Raw genomic sequence first — 19,751 nt, forward strand, 5'->3', positions numbered from 1 at the left:
TCTATGTGGTGTGTGTGTGTGTTCCTCTTTTAGTTCCTAAGTTCCATCCTAAAAAAACCATCCTAAATTCCTAAATTATCATAAATATGCCATTTTGCATTTTCAGTTTGCAGTTTCCCACACACAAAAACAGCATCACACAACCTCTGGGGTCCCCCCTTTTAACCTTTTCATAGAATTCATAGAATTCTAGAGTTGGAAGGGACCCTGAGGATCATCTAGTCCAACCCCCTGCAATGCAGGAATATGTTGCTGTCCCATATGGGGATTGAACCTGCAACCTTGGTGTTATCCGCGCCACACTCTAACCAGCTGAGCTAAATTTAGGGCTTAAAATTTGTTTGGGTCCAGCATATATGAAGGCCAGTCTTCTTCCATCTGAGCATGCACCGCCATGCTGCTCAGGTACTGACACCTGTTGATTGTCTCCCTGCCACCTGAAGGTCAATGGGTGGAGATAAAAGTTTTTTTTACTGTCTGTGGCACTTGGACAGTGAAATACCCTTCCCAATATGATTTATGCAGATCCTTTGTGTCCACCTTCCTATGGGCAGCTGCAGGGCCAGAACTAGGGTGGAGTGAGAGTCCTGGGCACCTGATTCAAAGAGGTACCAAAATCATGATTAATGTTACACATATTATTAGTAGTCATGGGCAATCATTGTATTTCATGCTAAAATAGGGGAGTGAGTTAAATACTGCAGAAATTTCATTAGAAATTTAAAGCTTTAAACAACAGGTACTGCCAATTTCCCCATTCCAAAGTCAGCAACAAATTTAGACCTCTTGAAATAATCCTTAATATTCATTAATGGTGCCTTATCAAGACTTGTGTAAATGTATTTGTTGTTTCATTTTATTACAACTGTTAATCTTTTACATCATAATTATTGGGCTGGATGCAGTTTCATGTTGGTTGCCCTGGATGTAAAGAAACCCATTTCTGGCCCCAAGTGGCTGAAACATAACTCTTGAAGAAAGAGTTTGGCCTTGTGTTATATTATTCATTTCTCCATTGGCTATATATGTGTGTGGTTGGATCCAGAGGTACTTTTGCATGACTGGAAAGCTTATTCTGCAACCCAAAATTTTCACTGGATTAGGGTGCCAAAATGTGCAGAAAACTCCACAAGAACAAGAGGCTTCGCTGATGTAGACAGTCATCTCAGAACCATAGCTGTCAACTTTTCCCTTTTCTTGCGAGGAATCCTATTCGGAATAAGGGAATTTCCCTTTAAAAAAGGAAAAAGTTGACAGCTATGCTCAGAACTCACAAAAGGTGACTGGGTAGAGAAGGCAGAACTAGAGCTTTCCTGCACAATCTCCCTGTGAATAGAGCTAAAGTAAGCTCTATATCTGAATCCTACCTTTCTTCCAGCCACTCTCGTTTCTTGACACAAGTAGAGTCTGTGTTTCAGTTCACCCACCTGTAAAATAAAACGATGATCTGCAGCCACATCTTCCTCTGGGATTCTGTGAAGATTCATTAGTCAATGTCAATAGTCTGGTGTTCTGAAGACAAAACATGCTATAAAAATGTAAAGTACTTAAGATAGCAGGGCATACATCTCCAAGCTTGAACAGTTCTGATTATAATGATAACCAAGGAGCTGTGCTTGTAAGGTGAAGGCATGGCCAGAAACAGCTGTAACTGACTCCACCTCAGAACTTTGTATTTCAGATGACACGAGATGAGATGAAAATTCTGCCTCTGGCATTTGACATATGATAATATATTACATATACGGAATCTCCAGCTGCTGCTTGCAGTTATCAAGCAATGAACATAGATGTGTGACTCAGCCTTGATACACAATCCAATCTGGTGTGAAAAATACCTATATAAATATAGATATATGCTATCATGTAAAATGGTTAAAAATATGCAATCACATACAGAACGAGAAAAACACCAAATGATAGTTGCAGAATTAAAAAGAAAAAGCTGTTCAACTGGAGTTTTTAAAAGTCTGGGGAAATAAAAATGGAAAAAAAGATTCTAGGGAACCAGGCAGAGGGCCTTCTCGGTAGTGGCGCCCGCCCTGTGGAACGCCCTCCCATCAGATGTCAAAGAAATAAACAACTACCTGACTTTTAGAAGACATCTGAAGGCAGCCTTGTTTAGGGAAGTTTTTAATATTTGATGTTTTATTGTGCTTTTAATATTCTGTTGGGATCCACCCAGAGTGGCTGGGGAAACCCAGCCAGATGGGCGGGGTATATATAAATAAATAATAAGTTGGCATACCCAGAGAATCGCCTTGGGCTGCAGGTGCTAGAGTCTCTGGTGGCAGCCTTCCCACCTCCAGTTGTCCTTCCTGAGCCTCTGGCAATTGCCCTTGTTGGAGGACAGAGCTGGGTATGCCACATCACTTGTCCTGCATGCCCAAAACTAGGCTGCTTTGCCCTGTGGAGAATGCTGAAGTGAGATTCCGCTGCAAATCCATTCAGTTTCTGTATGTCAAATTGGGTGGGGGTGGGATCTTTGTCCTTTGACTCAGGAAGGAAAACATCTTGGGCTGGCCTTGCTGGCTTCAAAAATATGTGAACAGGTGCCAGGCAAACTTCCTGTGGTCCAAGGTCATGGTAGTACAAAGGAAAAGACCCTCTCCTAAGTCACAATAAACCTAACCTCAGGGAGTGGGGACATTCAGAGAACTTAATTTACAAACAAGCTCTGAGTCCCAAACAAAGTTCTGTGAAAAAGAGCCAGTTTTAGTATGGTGGAGAAATGTCTGCATGGATATATGTATATTATTTCTTGTTACATTGTTGGTGTATAAATGTTTTTAGTATTATGTGTGTTTTTATTTTCTGTTCATCTTAATGGCGTTTTTGTTTTTTTAAATCTTTGTGAGTCACTTTGAAAATATTTCATAAAAAGTGAGGAATGGGCTTAAATTATAATATCCAGGAGAAATGTTCTCTGCACTTTGTGTTGGGGAGGGAGGATTACATGAAATATTTTGTTTCTGATTTGCACCATGAGATGGAGGGAGGGAAGAAAGAGGTGTAACATGAATTCAAAATGCTTCTGGAAGCTAAATGCAGTATCATCATCCCCCTTCGGAAGTTGTTCCTGTAAACAATTCCTTCTCTTTCCCCTCTTTTTATACTTTCTCTTCACATGGGATTAGGGTTTTGTTTTTTTTAAAGTCTGCATTATTTGTCGGCTATTTCATCTACCAGTGCCCAGAGACAAACTTGAATCTAGTTAACAATTTAGTACTGCTGTTATGCAGAGCCGCATATTTTCAAATGTACAGAAGAGGAGGAGTAGAAGAAAATAAATACCTCTCTTAGATTGGATCTTTTTATGACAAGTCGTTGCCTGCAGTGAATTTTTACTCTGAGTTATGGACCCTTGAAATGAAGAGTTTAAAATGGAATATCTTAGCTGTATTAATTTTCAAGTGTAATGCATAAAACAGGAAACAGAGACATCTAGTGGTTTCCACGGCATTGCCCTGAAGATAGCAAATAATTAATAAAGTAGGTTTCCCTAGCACCACCCTTTCCCTGTTTATTTACAAAGCATTTGTGTGTTACATAGCATTTTAATACACAACAGGCATTTTTAAAAATGGAAATCTTCAAAATGGAACATTTTATCAGTTTACCAGGTAATAGGCCCCTCTCCCCAATTACATTTTGGAAAATAAAGGTCAATAGTGCATACGAGAAACTGGATTTCCTCCTCAGATGACCCTATTTTTCATTAGGTGGAAAGTATCTGTTTTAGTGAATTATGCTTGAATTAAGATGTATGCAAGGCACCTGGAATGCTAGCTGACTCTGTTCAGGTGTGGTAGACTTTGCCTCAGGAAAAAATTACAATAGAATTCCACCTACTGAACAAGTTGAAAATACATTAGCTTATCTAAATGTGTCATGTGGGGAATAATTCACCTACTTTTTAAAAGCTCAACATTTTCCTGGTGAAGGTATTTACCGTGGCTTAGTAGTTTCTTGCAGGAAGGAGGCTCCTAAATCTACTTGGACATAGTCAGGCTTCTCTATTCACAACAGAATGAGGCAATTCTGCCTGCCTTTCCCACAATGCACCTCTCCCCGTTTAAAGTTCCAAGGCAGTCCAGGCAGGCTGGGTTTGCAAGGAATAATAATAATAATAATTTATCATTCACACCCCACCCATCTGGCTGGGTTTCCCCAGCCACTCTGAGGAAGTACATCTGAGCATCTGGACTAAGGCAATTTGTTTTTGAAACTCATCATGAGATAGTAATAAGTTTAAATAAAGATTTATCCACAATCTTTTATGGTTGTCTTCTTCAAAAACTGCCGTCCTAATCGTCTAATGAAAAATGTGCTATGTGGAATGTAAAATGGGCACCGTAACTACCACACTCAAATTATACCTCCATTTCAGCGCCTGCTACCCACCCACACACCGACTGTGCTTGCTAAACTCTTCCCAAATGAAAAGGTAGAGCAGGTTTAAACTACAACACATTATTTACTTTAGCCCAATGTAGCTGCTGCGTTGTCATAACTGTGTTGCTTTCTCTGAGATTATCACCTTGGACTCTCGTTGAACCTCCTCTTTAGGCATGACTAATAGGCACTTGATGCTAAAAAATATTCATGAACATTTTATTATACGTACCTTCCAAGTTCTTCAGGAAAATAAAGAATGTGAAGCACTACTTGCCGCCTTGTATGCTAACAAGGCTGCATGAAGATTCCTTTCATTGTCACTGGCCATTTGGAAGACTTTTAGAAACCTATAATTCCTTATTCCACATTGCCCAGGGGACTCGGTTGGGATCTGCATGCCGGGGCAGTGCGTTTAAAGTTTCTGGGCAAAACTATGGACCCTGTCAGTTCGTATAACTGTAGTTATGTAATACCCTTGCAAGATATTACTCTGGTGTGCAGTATAGCTGGGCTTGTTGACAGCTTAAGCAGGAAGGCCACTGTGGCATAAAATAAGTAACAATCAAAAAATCATTATCTTTTCCAGAGTGGAACAAATCAGCCTTGACTCGCTGTCTAGTTTATTAATAGCACCCTGTGAAGTCTCAAAGGTTCCCAGCTCCTTCTAATTTTATATTTTAAAGGCATTTATCTTAAATGGCTGTGAACATCAATTATGGATAGCCATGCAGACATCCGATTCATAGCAAAGAGATGCTTTTGAGCAAAATCCTGGTTTCTTGCTAAGGTCTTGCCTCTCCATGGGGAAAACAACATAAGTATGGATCACGATTATGCCAGTTTTAAAGGCTGGTGGCTGATAGGAGAGGAACAAAACGCTGGAGAAATGGATTTCTTAATGTTTGAATAGTGAAATGTGAGCCGGGCATATGAATTTTGTGGACCTAGACTTGGGAAGTGTGAAAATCCTCTCTGTCAAAGTTGTATCTGACCATGTTAAGGGGCAGAGAAATCCATCTTACACAGTACAGTGATATGGAAGATACGCCACTGCTATGCCAGCAAAATAGCCACTGTGCCTAAGGCATGCTCAGCCCAAGAGGGTGGGTGAGGGGTACAAAAAAAATGTAAAATTCACACCCACACCCAATGTCCCTGGAAACATCAACACATCCTACCAATCAGGAGGGAGGCTGTGCCCTGATATATGGCAGAAGCCAAGAATGGGAGCACATACCCCAAAACACACCCTTGCATGGCAACACACACAGCATGCATTTGTGTTTGGAGTCCCAAGGTGAGGGTGAGGGTTCTAGGATGAGCCATTAGCAATGTGTTTGAATCCCCAGGAGGCAAATGTTTTGTCAAGTGTTCCATTTATAAAGTTGTTTATTTATAAAGTGCCCTTTATGAAGTTCTGTCTTGTGAGTTTTCAGGAGGCCAAAGACATTTAGCCTCATGATGTGCACCCAATGTTTCCGTTTAGAGATCATATGCATGGGGTGTGCTTTTATTGGTTGTTGAGTTACATATCCTATGCTCAGTTCCAGTGATGTGAGCAGAATAGTTGTACTCTACAGAGCCTGGCCAGCAATGTTCAGATTTTCCCTCTCCCACTGATGTTAATGGGAGGGAACCTCAACTGAAAAGGCTCTTCTCCACGTCAACACTAAGCTCAATGTTGGGGTTGCAAGGAAAGCCTCACCAACACTCACCAACAGATCTTAAGGCATGGCTAGGCAGATAATGGGAGAAGGGCTCCTTCAACTACTTTGGACCAAAGTCTAGCTTTTGTCTATCACCAATTTGCTACTTGCTTCTTTTAAAAAGTAGAAGAGAAAATTGATGGCATATTATCTCAATAATATATTGTGTCCCAATCCTGTTTCCAAGGCTGTGTGCACCCTCCTGTTTACATCCAATGCTTTCCTGCTGCTGGCTTGTGAAGCCATGGACACATGATGTTAGGCATGGTCCACATCTATCCTGTAGGGTTTTTTGAGAAATCCCGTGTTTGATGTGCTTCCCCTGAAACCAGCTCCAGTCTGATTTGAAAACATAGGCTCTATGAAGATACCTAACACCTGCTCTATACCTGATCTCTACCCACTGGTGTAGACACACAGTGGGTGACTTGTAAACACACCTTAACCATACAGATGTATACAGCAATATGCAAATGTGATTTTTAAATCAGTAGTGGTGGTAGGAAACTCCACGCTGCGTTTTAAGCTGGTAATGTGTACACGGTCTAAGTAAGATCCCGAAGTCATTGTCTCTCTGCCATTACTAGAAGACACAGTGTTTTTTTAATTGTGGTTGTAGTCACAGTAGTAGTAGTAGCCATCACAACTCTGGTAGTGAATTTTTGCTTTTATAGGTATGCATCTGCCACATGGAAGATTCTCGGAAAGAGATGCAGCTAAGTGGTGGAGCACCTACTGGTACTTTGCTTGCTTGCAAGAAACTCCATTCTTTGGCATCTCCAGGTGGGGTTGCAAAAGACTCCTACCTGGTGCCCTGAAGAGTCACTGGTAGTCAATGTGGGCATACTGAGCTTGAAAGTATAAGACAACTAAACATCCACTGGACAGGTTGATAATTGGCAACAGTTAATGCCAACATCTCTTTAGTCTCCCCCCCCCCCCCCGAATTTCTGAAGGCATCAGAAAGAGCTCTCTAGGATCTCTTTAAAGATTGCAGTTAGAGGTTTATGATCTGTATCTCGTAGTATGGGTAACTATAATAAATGTACGGCAGAAGTTGTAGTGCAATGCCCAGCACTGATTACTCCAATAAATGGGCCATTTTCTTCACTAGAGTAGTTTGCAACCATATAACAATGTAACGTTCTGTCTAGCAATGTGCAACTTCATCAAAGTATACTGTCTCTCCTCTTGTAGTGTGTGTACGCACTCGTAGTGTGTGTATCAGGCAGAAGAATTGTGGCATGTTCATTGCCATATAATTCCTTGTATGTTTTGCACATTGTGGTGCAGTTACTGTTATACCAAAAAAATAAAAAATAAAAATCCCTTAAGCTTGATTATCCACTTACTTTTCACCATGTATAAAGTGTTATAATAATGATCTGTTATAATAATTTGAGAAGATAAAATGTTATAATCATTTGAGAATTCTGGAAATCCCTCGGTTTTTAAATTAAAAGCCAGTCAATACACACCTCTTTTTATTTTTAGGCTACAACTAGATTTTATTATGGATATGTACTAATGTACGTTCCTACCCATCAGACATTAACGTGAGTTGCAGGGTGTATGTTTGCACTGGATGACAGGTAGCATTTCAGGCCAATTGGCAGGAAGGGAGGCAGACATTACTGTTGTAGGAACCCTTAGCATACCCTTTGTAGCAAGCATTGGATGTGATGCAATAGGTTTGTTCACACGTTACACTGAATTCAGGTAAAAGCTGTCTCTATGCATGTACAAGTGTTCATGCAAAATAATGTACAGTTGTTGATTTGTACCACTCAACTATTGCGTAGACAGGTACTCAGACTACACACACGTTGAATGTTACATATACAGTGGTACCTCGGGTTACATACGCTTCAGGTTACATACGCTTAAGGTTACAGACTCCGCTAACCCAGAAATAGTACCTCAGGTTAAGAACTTTGCTTCAGGATGAGAACAGAAATCGTGTAGCAGCAGCGCAGCGGCAGCAGGAGGCCCCATTAGCTAAAGTGGTGCTTCAGGTTAAGAACAGTTTCAGGTTAAGAACAGACCTCCAGAACAAATTAAGTTCTTAACCTGAAGTACCACTGTACGTAAATGTGGAAATATGCTATTTGTATACTGAGGTACATAGATTATATAGTTGTTGAATGTAACACGTGAACACCCATTATGGTTTAGCATCACAAGAACAAACCTAGCCTTTTCACTGGCTCATACACTCCCTTCTGGCACAGCTATCAGGGGGAATTCAAAAACTGTTTCTGATTAACCAAAGTTGGCCAAGTCCTTTGAACCCACACAAACTGGGTTAATTCAAGCAAGCTAACCTCAAATAATAGTTCATGAAGCTGCCTTGCTTTCGCTAATCTTTGTGAAGATTTACCATAGTTTAGGGTTCCAACAATATGCTAAGCTATTATCTAAAACAAAAATGAAATATCCTAATTCCCTTCTTGCAATTTTGCCAGTGAATGAGAGGAACAGTAGGTGCATATGAGCTGGGGGTGCGGAAAGGTTAAGCTTGCTCTTGTAACACTAAAGGTAAAGGGACCCCTGACCATTAGGTCCAGTCGTGACCAACTCTGGGGTTGCGGTACTCATCTCGCTTTACTGGCCAAGGGAGCCAGCGTACAGCTTCCAGGTCATGTGGCCAGCATGACTAAGCTGCTTCTGGTGAACCAGAGCAGTGCACAGAAACACCGTTTACCTTCCCGCCAGAGTGGTACCTATTTATCTACTTGCACTTTGGCGTGCTTTCGAACTGCGAGGTGGGCAGGAGCAGGGACCAAGCAACGGGAGCTCACCCCGTCGTGGGGATTCGAACCGCCGACCTTCTGATCGGCAAGTCCTAGGCTCTGTGGTTTAACCCACAGTGTCCCTCTTGTAACTCTACACCATGTTAAAGTATTACATAGCTGTGCAGATACTGCCTTCGCTCTTTTGCAATATAGTTTAAGCAATAGTTTGGGCTCTTCATCTTTATATGCAGGAGCTCCCTGGCTATTTGTACAACTTAATATGTATAACTACACCATTTAATTCTATGAAGAACTGTGTAGACTCTAGAGCCTGAGAAAGGCCTTCAATAATTTATAACGTGATTTCTCTCAGAAGCGCTTTAATTTTATTGCTAATATTATGGGACACATCCAAGACCTTGCAAGCCTGGTTTAATGTTACTTATATAATGTCAGCATTTGTACTCAACAGACATCTTTAAGGGAAAGGAAAAAGTTAAATAGGAGTGGACAGCCCAGCATTAAAAAAAAAAGGGAAACCTGGGATCTCTGTGGGAATATGGGGTTTATTAATTATTATTTGTTTGAAGAAAACACCTTGCTTTTCTACATCTTTTACTGTGTGGGAAAAAGCAATACCTTGAATATTCCTGTAAGCAAAATGTGGGAAACATAGTCTGTGCTTTTATTTCAGACCAAACTTCTGCAGAAAGGTACAACATCCAAGCTTACTGACTGATATGTTCCCCCAGCTTCTGATCCTTGTCTTAGTTTCCAATAAAAAGGTCTGTTTTATTTAATGTATCATCTCTGACTTCCTGAGGTACGATGTGGTCAAAGGCAACTTTATCTTTATAGCGTGGTGCACTGCCTTCTGCAGATTTAGTGATGCTCGAAGGGTTTTTTGTGTTCTTTTTTAAAGAAAAGATACAAGTGTTGAGGTAAAACTGTTTTGGCGGCAATCCTTTAACTTGATTTCATCTTGGCTTTCTTTATTGCTCTGCAGGCCTGTCAGATAAATGACCACAAATCCTAATTCTTGAAATCCAGACCCTTTTCTGGAAGAATCCTCCCAGAGGCTGAGAACGATTTTAATTTTTTTTAAGCAGTTTGAGATGTTCTTCTACATGCCCAAATACACAGCACTGCTGCTTTAATATGTGTGTGGAGGAGTTTCATGTTTCATTCTGTGACCAAGGAAAGGCTCTGTGTGGACAACATGGTATTATAGTCTATGTACTTAGTATTTTCCTTCACCAAATAATACAGGAAGCTAAGCAAACTATGGGGCTTTGGTTCCTGCAAGCATAGATGCTTTGATATGTATCCAAAGGCCGTTTCATTTATTTCAATGGGGAGACAACTCTATGCTCACATTTGTTGGGTAAAAGAAATAGATCTGGTTCTTCAGTTTCATGTCAACTCAGTGGCCTGACCATGAAGGAAATCTGTGAGTGCATTAGCGTTGACACATGCCTTACGGAAATGATGACTAAATGGATTGATAAAACATGGTTTGATTACCCAGTAGATCCATATAGATTTGGATTTTGTCAATCTATCAGCCAAGAGAGCCCTGTGTTACCAAGTCATACATGGCATGGATTTTCCATGGATTTTCCAATGTTTTGTACACATTTCCTCTGCACAGCCCACATCTGAACTGACTGTAAAGAGCTGAGCAAAGAGCTCAGCAATACACTTTTGGGTGATAAGTTGAGCATGTTTAAGCCCATTAACTCAGTGGTGACCTAGATTTTTAGTGTTTTTAACAGGTGATCCCCAAAGTTAACCAATGTTAACTTAAGTTCATTGGTTTCAATGGATCTACTCTAAATATGACTATCAATGTACATGACTATACAGTGGTACCTTGGGTTACATGCGCTTCAGGTTACAGACTCCGCTAACCCAGAAATAGTACCTCGGGTTAAGAACTTTGCTTCAGGATGAGAAAAGAAATCGTGCAGCGGCGGCGCAGCAGCAGTGGGAGGCCCCATTAACTAATGTGGTGCTTCAGGTTAAGAACAATTTCAGGTTAAGAACGGACCTCCAGAACGAATTAAGTACTTAACCCGAGGTACCACTGTACATTGTAATCTCCCAAATATGCATATTATTGTCATGCTGATAGATATACAGTACTAGGAGGACATCTGAGTTCAATATAAGTTGAACTTAAATTCTAACATGACTTACTCTCAACTATTGAAGCCCTTTTTAGATACTATTTTATTTGCAAAATGCCCTTGGGAAACGTTTTCTAAAAGACGCTGTAAAAGAATAAAAGGAATCGCCTGATTGATAACATTATCACAGTATTTATGCACATTTTCAGAGCTGGAAAATTTCCCATTAGGTATCTTTATTAAAATAAAGCTTTATTTGCAAGTTATTTGAGGACAGTTCAAAATCAGAAATGTGCTTCATGCTGTGTTGATTACTAAGAAGGAAAAGCAACTTTAAAAAAAGAATCTGAAGAGGAGAATGAAAGTTTAGCTTCTGTTCTCAATGACATAGAACTTTTGTTCCCAAATGTTTGATTAAGATGCAGAAGTTGTTTGTGAGAGGCTTGTGGGTGCACTGTAATCATGTAAGGAATTAGGAAACAAGACAGCGAGTATGCAGAGGTCTCAGGCTGTATAGACACTATGAGTTTTTATAACTGATATTTTTATCCAGTTCGTTCAAGCAGATATTTGCCCTGAGGGTTCATATGTCTGCAGTAGCTGGTCTTATAAATTATACCCAGGTCTGAGAATTCTACTCCTTAGAATCATGTCTGGCTGCCTGACTGCTCAACCCTTCGCTTTTACCTTAAAAACAAGGTGGCCAATGATTACACCTAAGTTTGGCTTCCTAGCCTCATCTCCCTACATATTAAAATGTTTTTTTGCTGCTCCCTGCTCCCTTAATCTGGCCTTGCAGTGCCACTGGTCACACAGAAGAGGGCAGAGAGTTGTCCTCTGCTACCCAAGTGTATAGGACTTGATCTAATCAGCCTAGGTTATAGCAAGGTAAATTTCAGTAGGAGAAACATCTTGATGGTCACAGCAGTTCGACAATGCAGCCAAATGGGTGGTATTTCACTAAGTTTTACTCAGAGGAGGCCAACTGAAATGAATGTCCCTAACTTATATTCATTTCAGTGGGTCTACTCTGAACAAAACTTAGTTGGATACTATCCAATTATTCCAAAGGGCTGAGAGATCTCACTTTCTGGAGCTCTTCAAGCTGTGACTGAACAAGTTGGGAATAATCTGACATTCAATTTTCCTGCAACAAGCAATGGGTTATATATACCTATTTTTCTATATGAAAAGAGAGAGATGTTATATCATACATATATGGAAAACACAGGTATGTGTCTCTGTGTATGTGTGTTGTGTATGTACATATAAACGTAGCATACACCAAATATGTTCCTTGATACTCCAATCATATTAAAGTAATGTAGCTTTAAATACCTCAAAGATGTGTGTGTGTGTGTGTTATAAAGTAAGTAAGTAAGTAAGTAAGTAAGTAAATGTAGGATTTATAATTTCCTTTGGCAAACAGAAGATGCTTCTGTCAAACTTGCAGCAAATTACCGAACATGCAGTCATTGTTCTTCCTCATTTCATTGTTGAGAAGCTTCATGTTTTGACTAACAATTTACGCATAAATCAATCTTGCTGTCTGATGTCATTTCAGGATGTTTATGTAGATGCCACCAAGAAATGGCCCTCAGATCAATCTGCTGCTGTTTCAGGACTACAGTTGAGTTGTCAAAGTGATTTGGAGCAGCAGGAGAACAAGGAGGAGATGGCGCAGACAGCTCCATCTGCAGAGAACAGGATGGCTAAAGGTCAGTTGACCCAAGTTCTGAGAAACGCATGCTGTTCACAGATACCTTGCATGATTTCACCTGGAACCACTGGATCTGTATAAAACCACAGAAAATACAGAACTCTATAGAATCATAGTGTTAGAAGGGACCCCAAAGGTCCCTTCAGATTCCCATTCATGTGTCTGCCACAGATACATCTGATCATTTGGCAGCAGCATTGAATAAAAGTCACTTTCATACTGCAACAAGAATAGTCAGTGTTATTCACAACAGATGGACCTTTATTATATTTAAATTGAGGCTCCATTTCCCCCCACCACTGTTGCTCAGCCTTGATATTAATAATTAAAAAAAGTATGTTATTGTGTTAAAACTGTAAAGATGTCTTCAGTTTACACTTTTTATTTCCAAAAATGTGCTTAACGTTTATATTGTTTCAAACTTTTAAAGTGCTTCTCAGAGATGCTTGCTATAGACTATGTTCTACAAATGGGAAAGCAGAAAGCTAAGCCTGACAGAACAGCAGCTCTCAGCCATATATGGCTTCCTGGAATTACAACAGGGTGCCTGTGTCTGGTACATCATAATTCTGTGCTCCTCAACCTTTTTGTGCCTGGGGGTACATCTGGAAACCTAAGAATCTGTTGTGAGCTCCTCAAAATGGCCATTTTATGGAAGAAAAACTGGCTATGCTCAGAACACCCCCCCACACACAAAAAACCCCCCAGGTAAAATACTTACTGTCCCAAACAAACAAAACACATACAAAAAAGCATACTTTCACAAGCAGCAAACAACAACAAAAGCCAAGAAACACATTTAAAAAAACCTGAGAGAAGTAGGGGGCATGACAGATGACAAGGGGAGTGTCTGAATATGCCATGGTGCCACACTGAAGGCCCCAGTCATTGCTGTTGATATGCAATCTGTGTTATAATATTAAGGTTACAACCATGCTTGCTTACTTACTAGAAATAACTCCCACTGGAGACATTATACATATGAGTGGGATCAGTGTTTACGAAAGAGTCACTTCCTTGAGAGCAGATTCACAAAGGAAGCAAGATCAGGAACAAATGTGGAGGTCACTTTCAGCAAAGCTCTGGCAATGTACCAGATCTTTACCTGGTCTTTACCCACTACATAGTCATCTTCAAGGATAAGAAATGACAAGGTTACAAGATTGAGCTTGCTGGGTGGGTAAAACCCAAATCCTTTCACTATTTTGCCATGGATTCCAATGGGAGTCCACACAGTTCAGTTCTCTGCCCATTAATCAAATGTGACTGATTCTAAAGCCTGCTTTATTCATTCTCTGAGGATGTGGTAGATACATCTAATGGGGCACCATAGTGATCCTTGTCCTCATGCGCCCTCCTTATCAACTTCCTCTAAGGCAATTAGAGCTGATGTGCATAAATATAAGTGAGGAGGCCCCACTCACATAAGGAAAAAGGGCTGGGTAGATCACATGAGCAGGGCCTGCTTGGGTTGGCGTTTGTGTGTTTAGCCTTATGCATAGTAAGGAACATTCTGAGAGCCCCAGGCTCATTCTAGCACTTTTCTACAGATGATATGCTGAATAGGTTATTGTGTAAGCTGCCAGGGGACTCAAACTCCAGACTCTGGTACAGGATCCCAGTATATTACTCACTATGCCCCTAAGTTGTCCTTCCTTCAGGGCAGCTCTTGGGCAGAGGAAGCGATTGGCCTTTCTGTGCTGCTGCAACAATGGCCAAAGGGATTGCTGCAGCTCATCAGTCCAGTCAGACCAGGTGATCTGGAATCCAGCAGGGGACTGGCTGATCTGTTGTTTCAGGTTTGACTTCTTCTTGGTTGGCCTCAGGCTCATCTGACTGCTGTTTGCTGCTTTGGACACTGATTTCTGCCTGACCCGAATTCTGTCTTGGGTCCCTCTGAGCTTTTACTGCTGCTCTGAATCTTTCCTCAGCATGTGCTGGGACCCACCATGCACACCTCTGACCTTTCCAATGGACCGGTACTTGCACAGCTAACCTAGCAGATCCCTGACACATTGTATGAACTGCCTCCCTGAGAAACATCAGGATTACACATCACAGATGTCCCATAAAACAGTAGGAGATTGTGCTAATCCCAGCAACTGTCACCCTGCAGCATGAATGCAGAAGACCTTAAGGACACCCTGTGCGAGTCTAACATAACCTTTTGGATTGAAATGCCCATCCCAACTGACTTCAGAAGGACCATGTCGATATCCACATATCTGTATGTTGGCTTCATCTGGATTGTTTGATTGAGCTGCTGATGAACAAAACACTGCTGGCCATCAGCATACAGCTTAAGCCTTTGCGGCTTTGTAGAGAATATCTGCTGAGCTGTTTGTTCATAAATAAACAAGCAGTCATGTCTTATTTCCTTCATAACAGAAATAGAAATGTGCGGGGGTAGTAATTCACAATCAGACTGCTCAGAGGCACGAGGCCAAAGCCAGAGTGCCTGGCTGTGAATTAATACAACATGCCTTGCTCTGGAGTGTCTGGCTGCAATTGCAAAATTATACTATAAAATACACTTTTCCCTCTAGCCTCGTGGTGCTGTCAGCAGCGCAGAGTGTGCCGTCATGTAGCATTTGATTTCTGAGTTGCACAGTGATTTAAGTGCTGCCAAACAAAACCAAAGTAAATAGTCATAGACAAGGTCGTATTCAGTGCCTTCCTTAGATGGGTGTGTAGTGCAATGGGTGTGTCCAGTGAAGGAGCAGTAGCATCATGGGCTGCTCTCGAGAGCCCCACCTAAGTTTCAAAAGTGCTTCCCTGAGTAATATTCAGCATTACTTACAGTGCAAAAAGCAGCTAGCTGTGTGTGTAGTTGGATCTGTTGGCCAACATCCTATTCCTGAGAGGCTGGTAATGGTGGAATGTTTCATGTACTGTAAACCCCTAACCCCATGTTGTTTCTCCTTTATTTTCAGATTCATCAAAGGGAGTGCTTGCAAAGCACAGAGCAGAAAAGAAACCAAATTCCAGGCCTGACGTTGATGATAAAGATATCAGTGTTACAGAAAGTGTTACCCCCCAAAATCCAGGAAAACACATCTAATGATAATGCAACCTACTTAAGAAGAGGGACAAAAGGTGTGTTTGCCTTGTTATTAGACACCAGTGTAAACCGAAGATGATGGGAGGGAAGAGGAGGGGAGAAAGGGGTTGTGTAAGCACTTGTACTCACACAGAGCTCTCCTCTCCCCTCCTCTGATCAAGAATATGAGTCTGCCAGGCCCACAGTTGTTCAAATAACACCAAGAAAGGGTTCTGTTCAATGATGTAATCAATTGATTGGTTTTTGTTCTTCAGTGGTTCCTCAAAATGTGCTATGTTATTCTGCCTAGTACAACTAGCCATTTGGGTTGTACTAGAGCAGCCATCCCTAAGCTGATGCCCTCCAGATGTGAACTTGTGTCAATCCTAGCAGGCATGGCTATTGGTCAGGGATTATTGAAATTGTAGTTCAAAACATCTGGAAGGCACTAGATTGGGGAAGGCTGTAGTAGACTATGGTTAAACTAGACTAGGCAAGCAATATGCAGTAGAAAAGGTGTGATTTGCTTTTAAATCCCATCTGCTTCCTTCTTTGGCAGGAGCTCAGCAGAATGCACTCTTCAAGTTACTACATCTGCCTGCAGGCTCTTCTTCTAATTGTGACATTTGCTGTTCAAGCATCAGGCCCTTCAAACCTTTATCCACCTGCCCTTTAAAAGTCCCTGTCAACAGAGAGCAAGCTGCACTTTATTAGCCCTGTTGTTTGAAGGCTTTAGCAACACATGAAAGCAAATACCTTTGCTGTCTCTCAGGAGATTGCTATCAGAGTCCTGGATTATGAACCCATCCCATAAATTACCATCTTCAGTGGCTGAGCCAGCAGCCCAGTTGTCTGAGATCATTTGATAAACAAAGGACATCCTAGTTTCTACCAGTCAGTTGGGCTAATACTGACCTTCAGAGATCTTCCAGACACTCTTTATCTAGCATGCCAAGCATGACTCTAAATAAAGTGCATGAAAAATAAAAATAAAAACCCACACACAATTATTTTCAATGAGAATGATAACATTTGACAGGATCTGATAATGAGTTGTAATATGCTGGGTATAGAAAGTTTTATTTGTGTTTGTGTATGTGATATCAGTTCACAACAATGGCTTTGCCAATGATGAGCCAAGTATTCCAGATGCCTTGATTCTCTCTGAGAACAATTTTTATATAGCGGTGGAGATTTGCAGAAATTAAAGCTCAGACTTTAATGTCAGATCATTTCGAATAATAATAATACACACACACAAATATTTTATTATTTATAGAAATCTGTATTGGACAGGTGCTGAAAACAAGACTGTGTAATCCTGGTTTTAAGAGAATACATTAAAAACAGAAGAGTTATTTTAGGATTGTTTAAGCTACATAAAAAACAAAAGTAAGTGCAATTGGAGAGTGAGTGTAGGCAGTGCTCTCGATATACCGGTAGCTGTTATCAATAATACAGAAGCATTCTGATGAGTCTGAACATGAACGAGTCTTTTGTCCACTTTATTTTTCAGACTCCTCTGAAAACAAAATGATTCAATCTTGTCAGAAATGATTGTACTGCTGTCCACATCATTGAGTATGAAGGCGGCAAGGCAACGAAAGAAGAAATAGATACTCCAGTGATGGTGAAATGAATGTTGCTGTGCTTTCAAAAACATGGAGACTGAAATGCGGTGATACTGATTTATATTATTGAAGTAAATAGTAAAAAGAGGAAGAAGAGTTACTAAACCTTCAGATAACTTTGGAACAGAACAGCTTTGGAACAGTGGAAGTGCAACCTTGTTACTCTTGCTTGATCTCTCAGTGGCTTTCAGTATTGACCATCGTATCCTCCTGAACCGTCTCTGTGAGTTGGGAGCAGGTAGTAATGTGTTGCAGTGGTACCGCTCCTACCTACATGTCTGGGTTCAGATAGTAGCATTGGCTAGACCCTGTTTTACATGTCCGAATCCTCTGGATTTCTGTTTTATTTGCTTTTATTTGCTTTTAAGTGTTTTTCTATAGCCGTTTTAGGTTGTGTGTGTTTGTTTTAATGATACAGTATATCATTTGCTTTTTAGACCTTTGAGAGATTTTTCAATTTTAAGCAGTTTATAAATGCTTTTTAATAAATAAATAGGAAGTGCAGCCTACACACACAGCCTTTAGGCTACAATTCTATTGCACACTTAACCTGGGAGTAAGTCCCATTTCACTCATTGGGGTGTACTTCTGAGTCAATAGGCATAATATTGTTGTTGTTGTTGTTTAGTCGTTCAGTCATGTCCGACTCTTCGTGACCCCATGGACCAGAGCACGCCAGGCACTTCTGTCTTCCACTGCCACCCGCAGTTTGGTCAGATTCATGTTTGTAGCTTCGAGAACACTGTCTAACCATCTCGTCCTCTGTCGTCCTCTTCTCCTTATGCCCTCCATCTTTCCCAACATCAGGGTCTTTTCCAGTGAGTCTTCTCTTCTCATGAGGTGGCCAAAGTACACTGCTGCAAAATTGATCAGTGACTATGCTAAAATGCCGCCTTACCTACACCTGCAAGAAGCACTGGCCTTGCCCTCTGTTGCACCTGGTAATCTAGTTGCAGAAATGATCCACCTGGCTGTGCTTTGGAGAGTTCTGTGATAAGCAAGTATGAGCAGGTTTCACTTTTCCAAGGCTGGATCTGCAGTGAATAATTGGAAATTCTCCTGCCATGCCACTGTCAGGGCATAGGAAGCCTGTCGGATTAAACAGAGAGAAGAAAAAAACAAAGCACAATTCTACTTTTCCTAAAGGGTAGGGGGAACACCACTCCAGACACTGCTTCCTTGCAATAGTATCCATAGCAAAAGAGAAAGATGCCTTGGCACTGTTAGGAATATATCCATAACACAGGGCAGGATGCATGGTGTATAAAGAACTTTGCAATGCTAATTTTCCAAGGGTATATTTGCAGCCCCTGTTCAGATTATCATTGGCAACACCAGTACTCTGTTTGATCCATACTGCCTCAAGTAATATGGCTGACGAATGCAGCTTTGTAAGAACTGTGGGCTGAATGTGTGCAGTTCTGCACATTTCTTCACAAAATAAAGCCTTGCTGATCTCAATGGGACTTGCCAGGTAAGTGTGTTAAGGACTGCATCAGGTTGGTTACACTTGAGTTCCATTGATTTCAGTAGGAACTAAGTCATGACTAACTTTTCCCATTGATTTCAAGGGAACAAATACACTGTCTGGATGCATGTGCGCTTCTATGACCAGTTTCTTCAACACATGCAGTAGGATCAAAGCCAGACAGTTCATAGATCAAAATCCCAATGTCTTCAGAAGAAGATGAAGTGTATACTCCCTCTCTGCACAATCTGTGCTAGTAAAGACCTTCTGTATTTAGTCCTAAGCTTCTTCTTTCCAGAAGGAAATCTGGTCTCAAATCCCTGACAATTTCTCTTACTCTTTTTAAAGTGTTGAACATTGTTTGCCCAAGAGTCTGAAGGTTAAAGAATTTCCAGATCCACTACGATTCTCTTCCAAGAGTAATGGGATCAAGAAAAGACTTATCATTAAATGTGCTTCAAGGGGAATATTGTTCTAAACAAAGAATGAAGCTTTTCTAGAACAAAATCTAAAATCTATTTAGGAATAAAAATAAGAAACATTAAAAAATAATCCCAAAATATTGTATCAAACAAAATCAAGATAGGAGTACAAAAATGTCCAATGAAACAGTCATCAATTCTCCTCTTTTTCCATAATTTGCCACAGCCTCTGTTGCTGTGGGTTGCAGAAGGCTACAGAAGAAAATTAAGAAACCTGAATTAAATAATATTAATAATTATGTCACTGATCATTCCCCTCCAAAGTGAATAGGAAATGTAGAGCATGGTGGAAAACTTCATACAGTCATGTAATTGACTAAGCAACATACCTAGTTTTATTTATTTTAAAATCACAAATTATAATTCTAGTTCTATTTATTTCATTGAAAGAAGAAAGCCACCTGCCTCCTTCATTTATTTGTTTGGGTATTTGTTTTGTCAG

The 19,751-nt window shown here is 40.6% G+C and overlaps 1 protein-coding gene and 1 long non-coding RNA gene across 2 annotated transcripts in view; one reads left to right on the plus strand and one right to left on the minus strand.

Moving 5' to 3' along the window:
* The window catches only part of LOC310675059, a 38,672-nt gene extending 34,654 nt beyond the window's left edge, over window positions 1-4,018 (minus strand). The window contains exons 1-2 of the long non-coding RNA XR_014509906.1: window positions 3,914-4,018; window positions 1,368-1,473 (exon numbers count right to left, since the gene is read on the minus strand). This is a non-coding gene — a long non-coding RNA (uncharacterized lncRNA). The remainder of the gene's footprint in view (window positions 1-1,367; window positions 1,474-3,913) is intronic.
* The window catches only part of THEMIS (thymocyte selection associated), a 64,024-nt gene extending 46,073 nt beyond the window's left edge, over window positions 1-17,951 (plus strand). The window contains exons 5-7 of the mRNA XM_083434977.1: window positions 12,533-12,686; window positions 15,622-15,784; window positions 17,245-17,951. Of these exons, the coding sequence (XP_083291103.1) occupies window positions 12,533-12,686; window positions 15,622-15,749 (282 nt within the window). The 3' untranslated portion in view covers window positions 15,750-15,784; window positions 17,245-17,951. The remainder of the gene's footprint in view (window positions 1-12,532; window positions 12,687-15,621; window positions 15,785-17,244) is intronic.
* The last annotated feature ends 1,800 nt before the right edge of the window (window positions 17,952-19,751 follow it).

This window comes from Podarcis tiliguerta, assembly GCF_965153285.1.
Source record: "Podarcis tiliguerta genome assembly, chromosome: 3".
Taxonomy (NCBI): domain Eukaryota; kingdom Metazoa; phylum Chordata; class Lepidosauria; order Squamata; family Lacertidae; genus Podarcis; species Podarcis tiliguerta.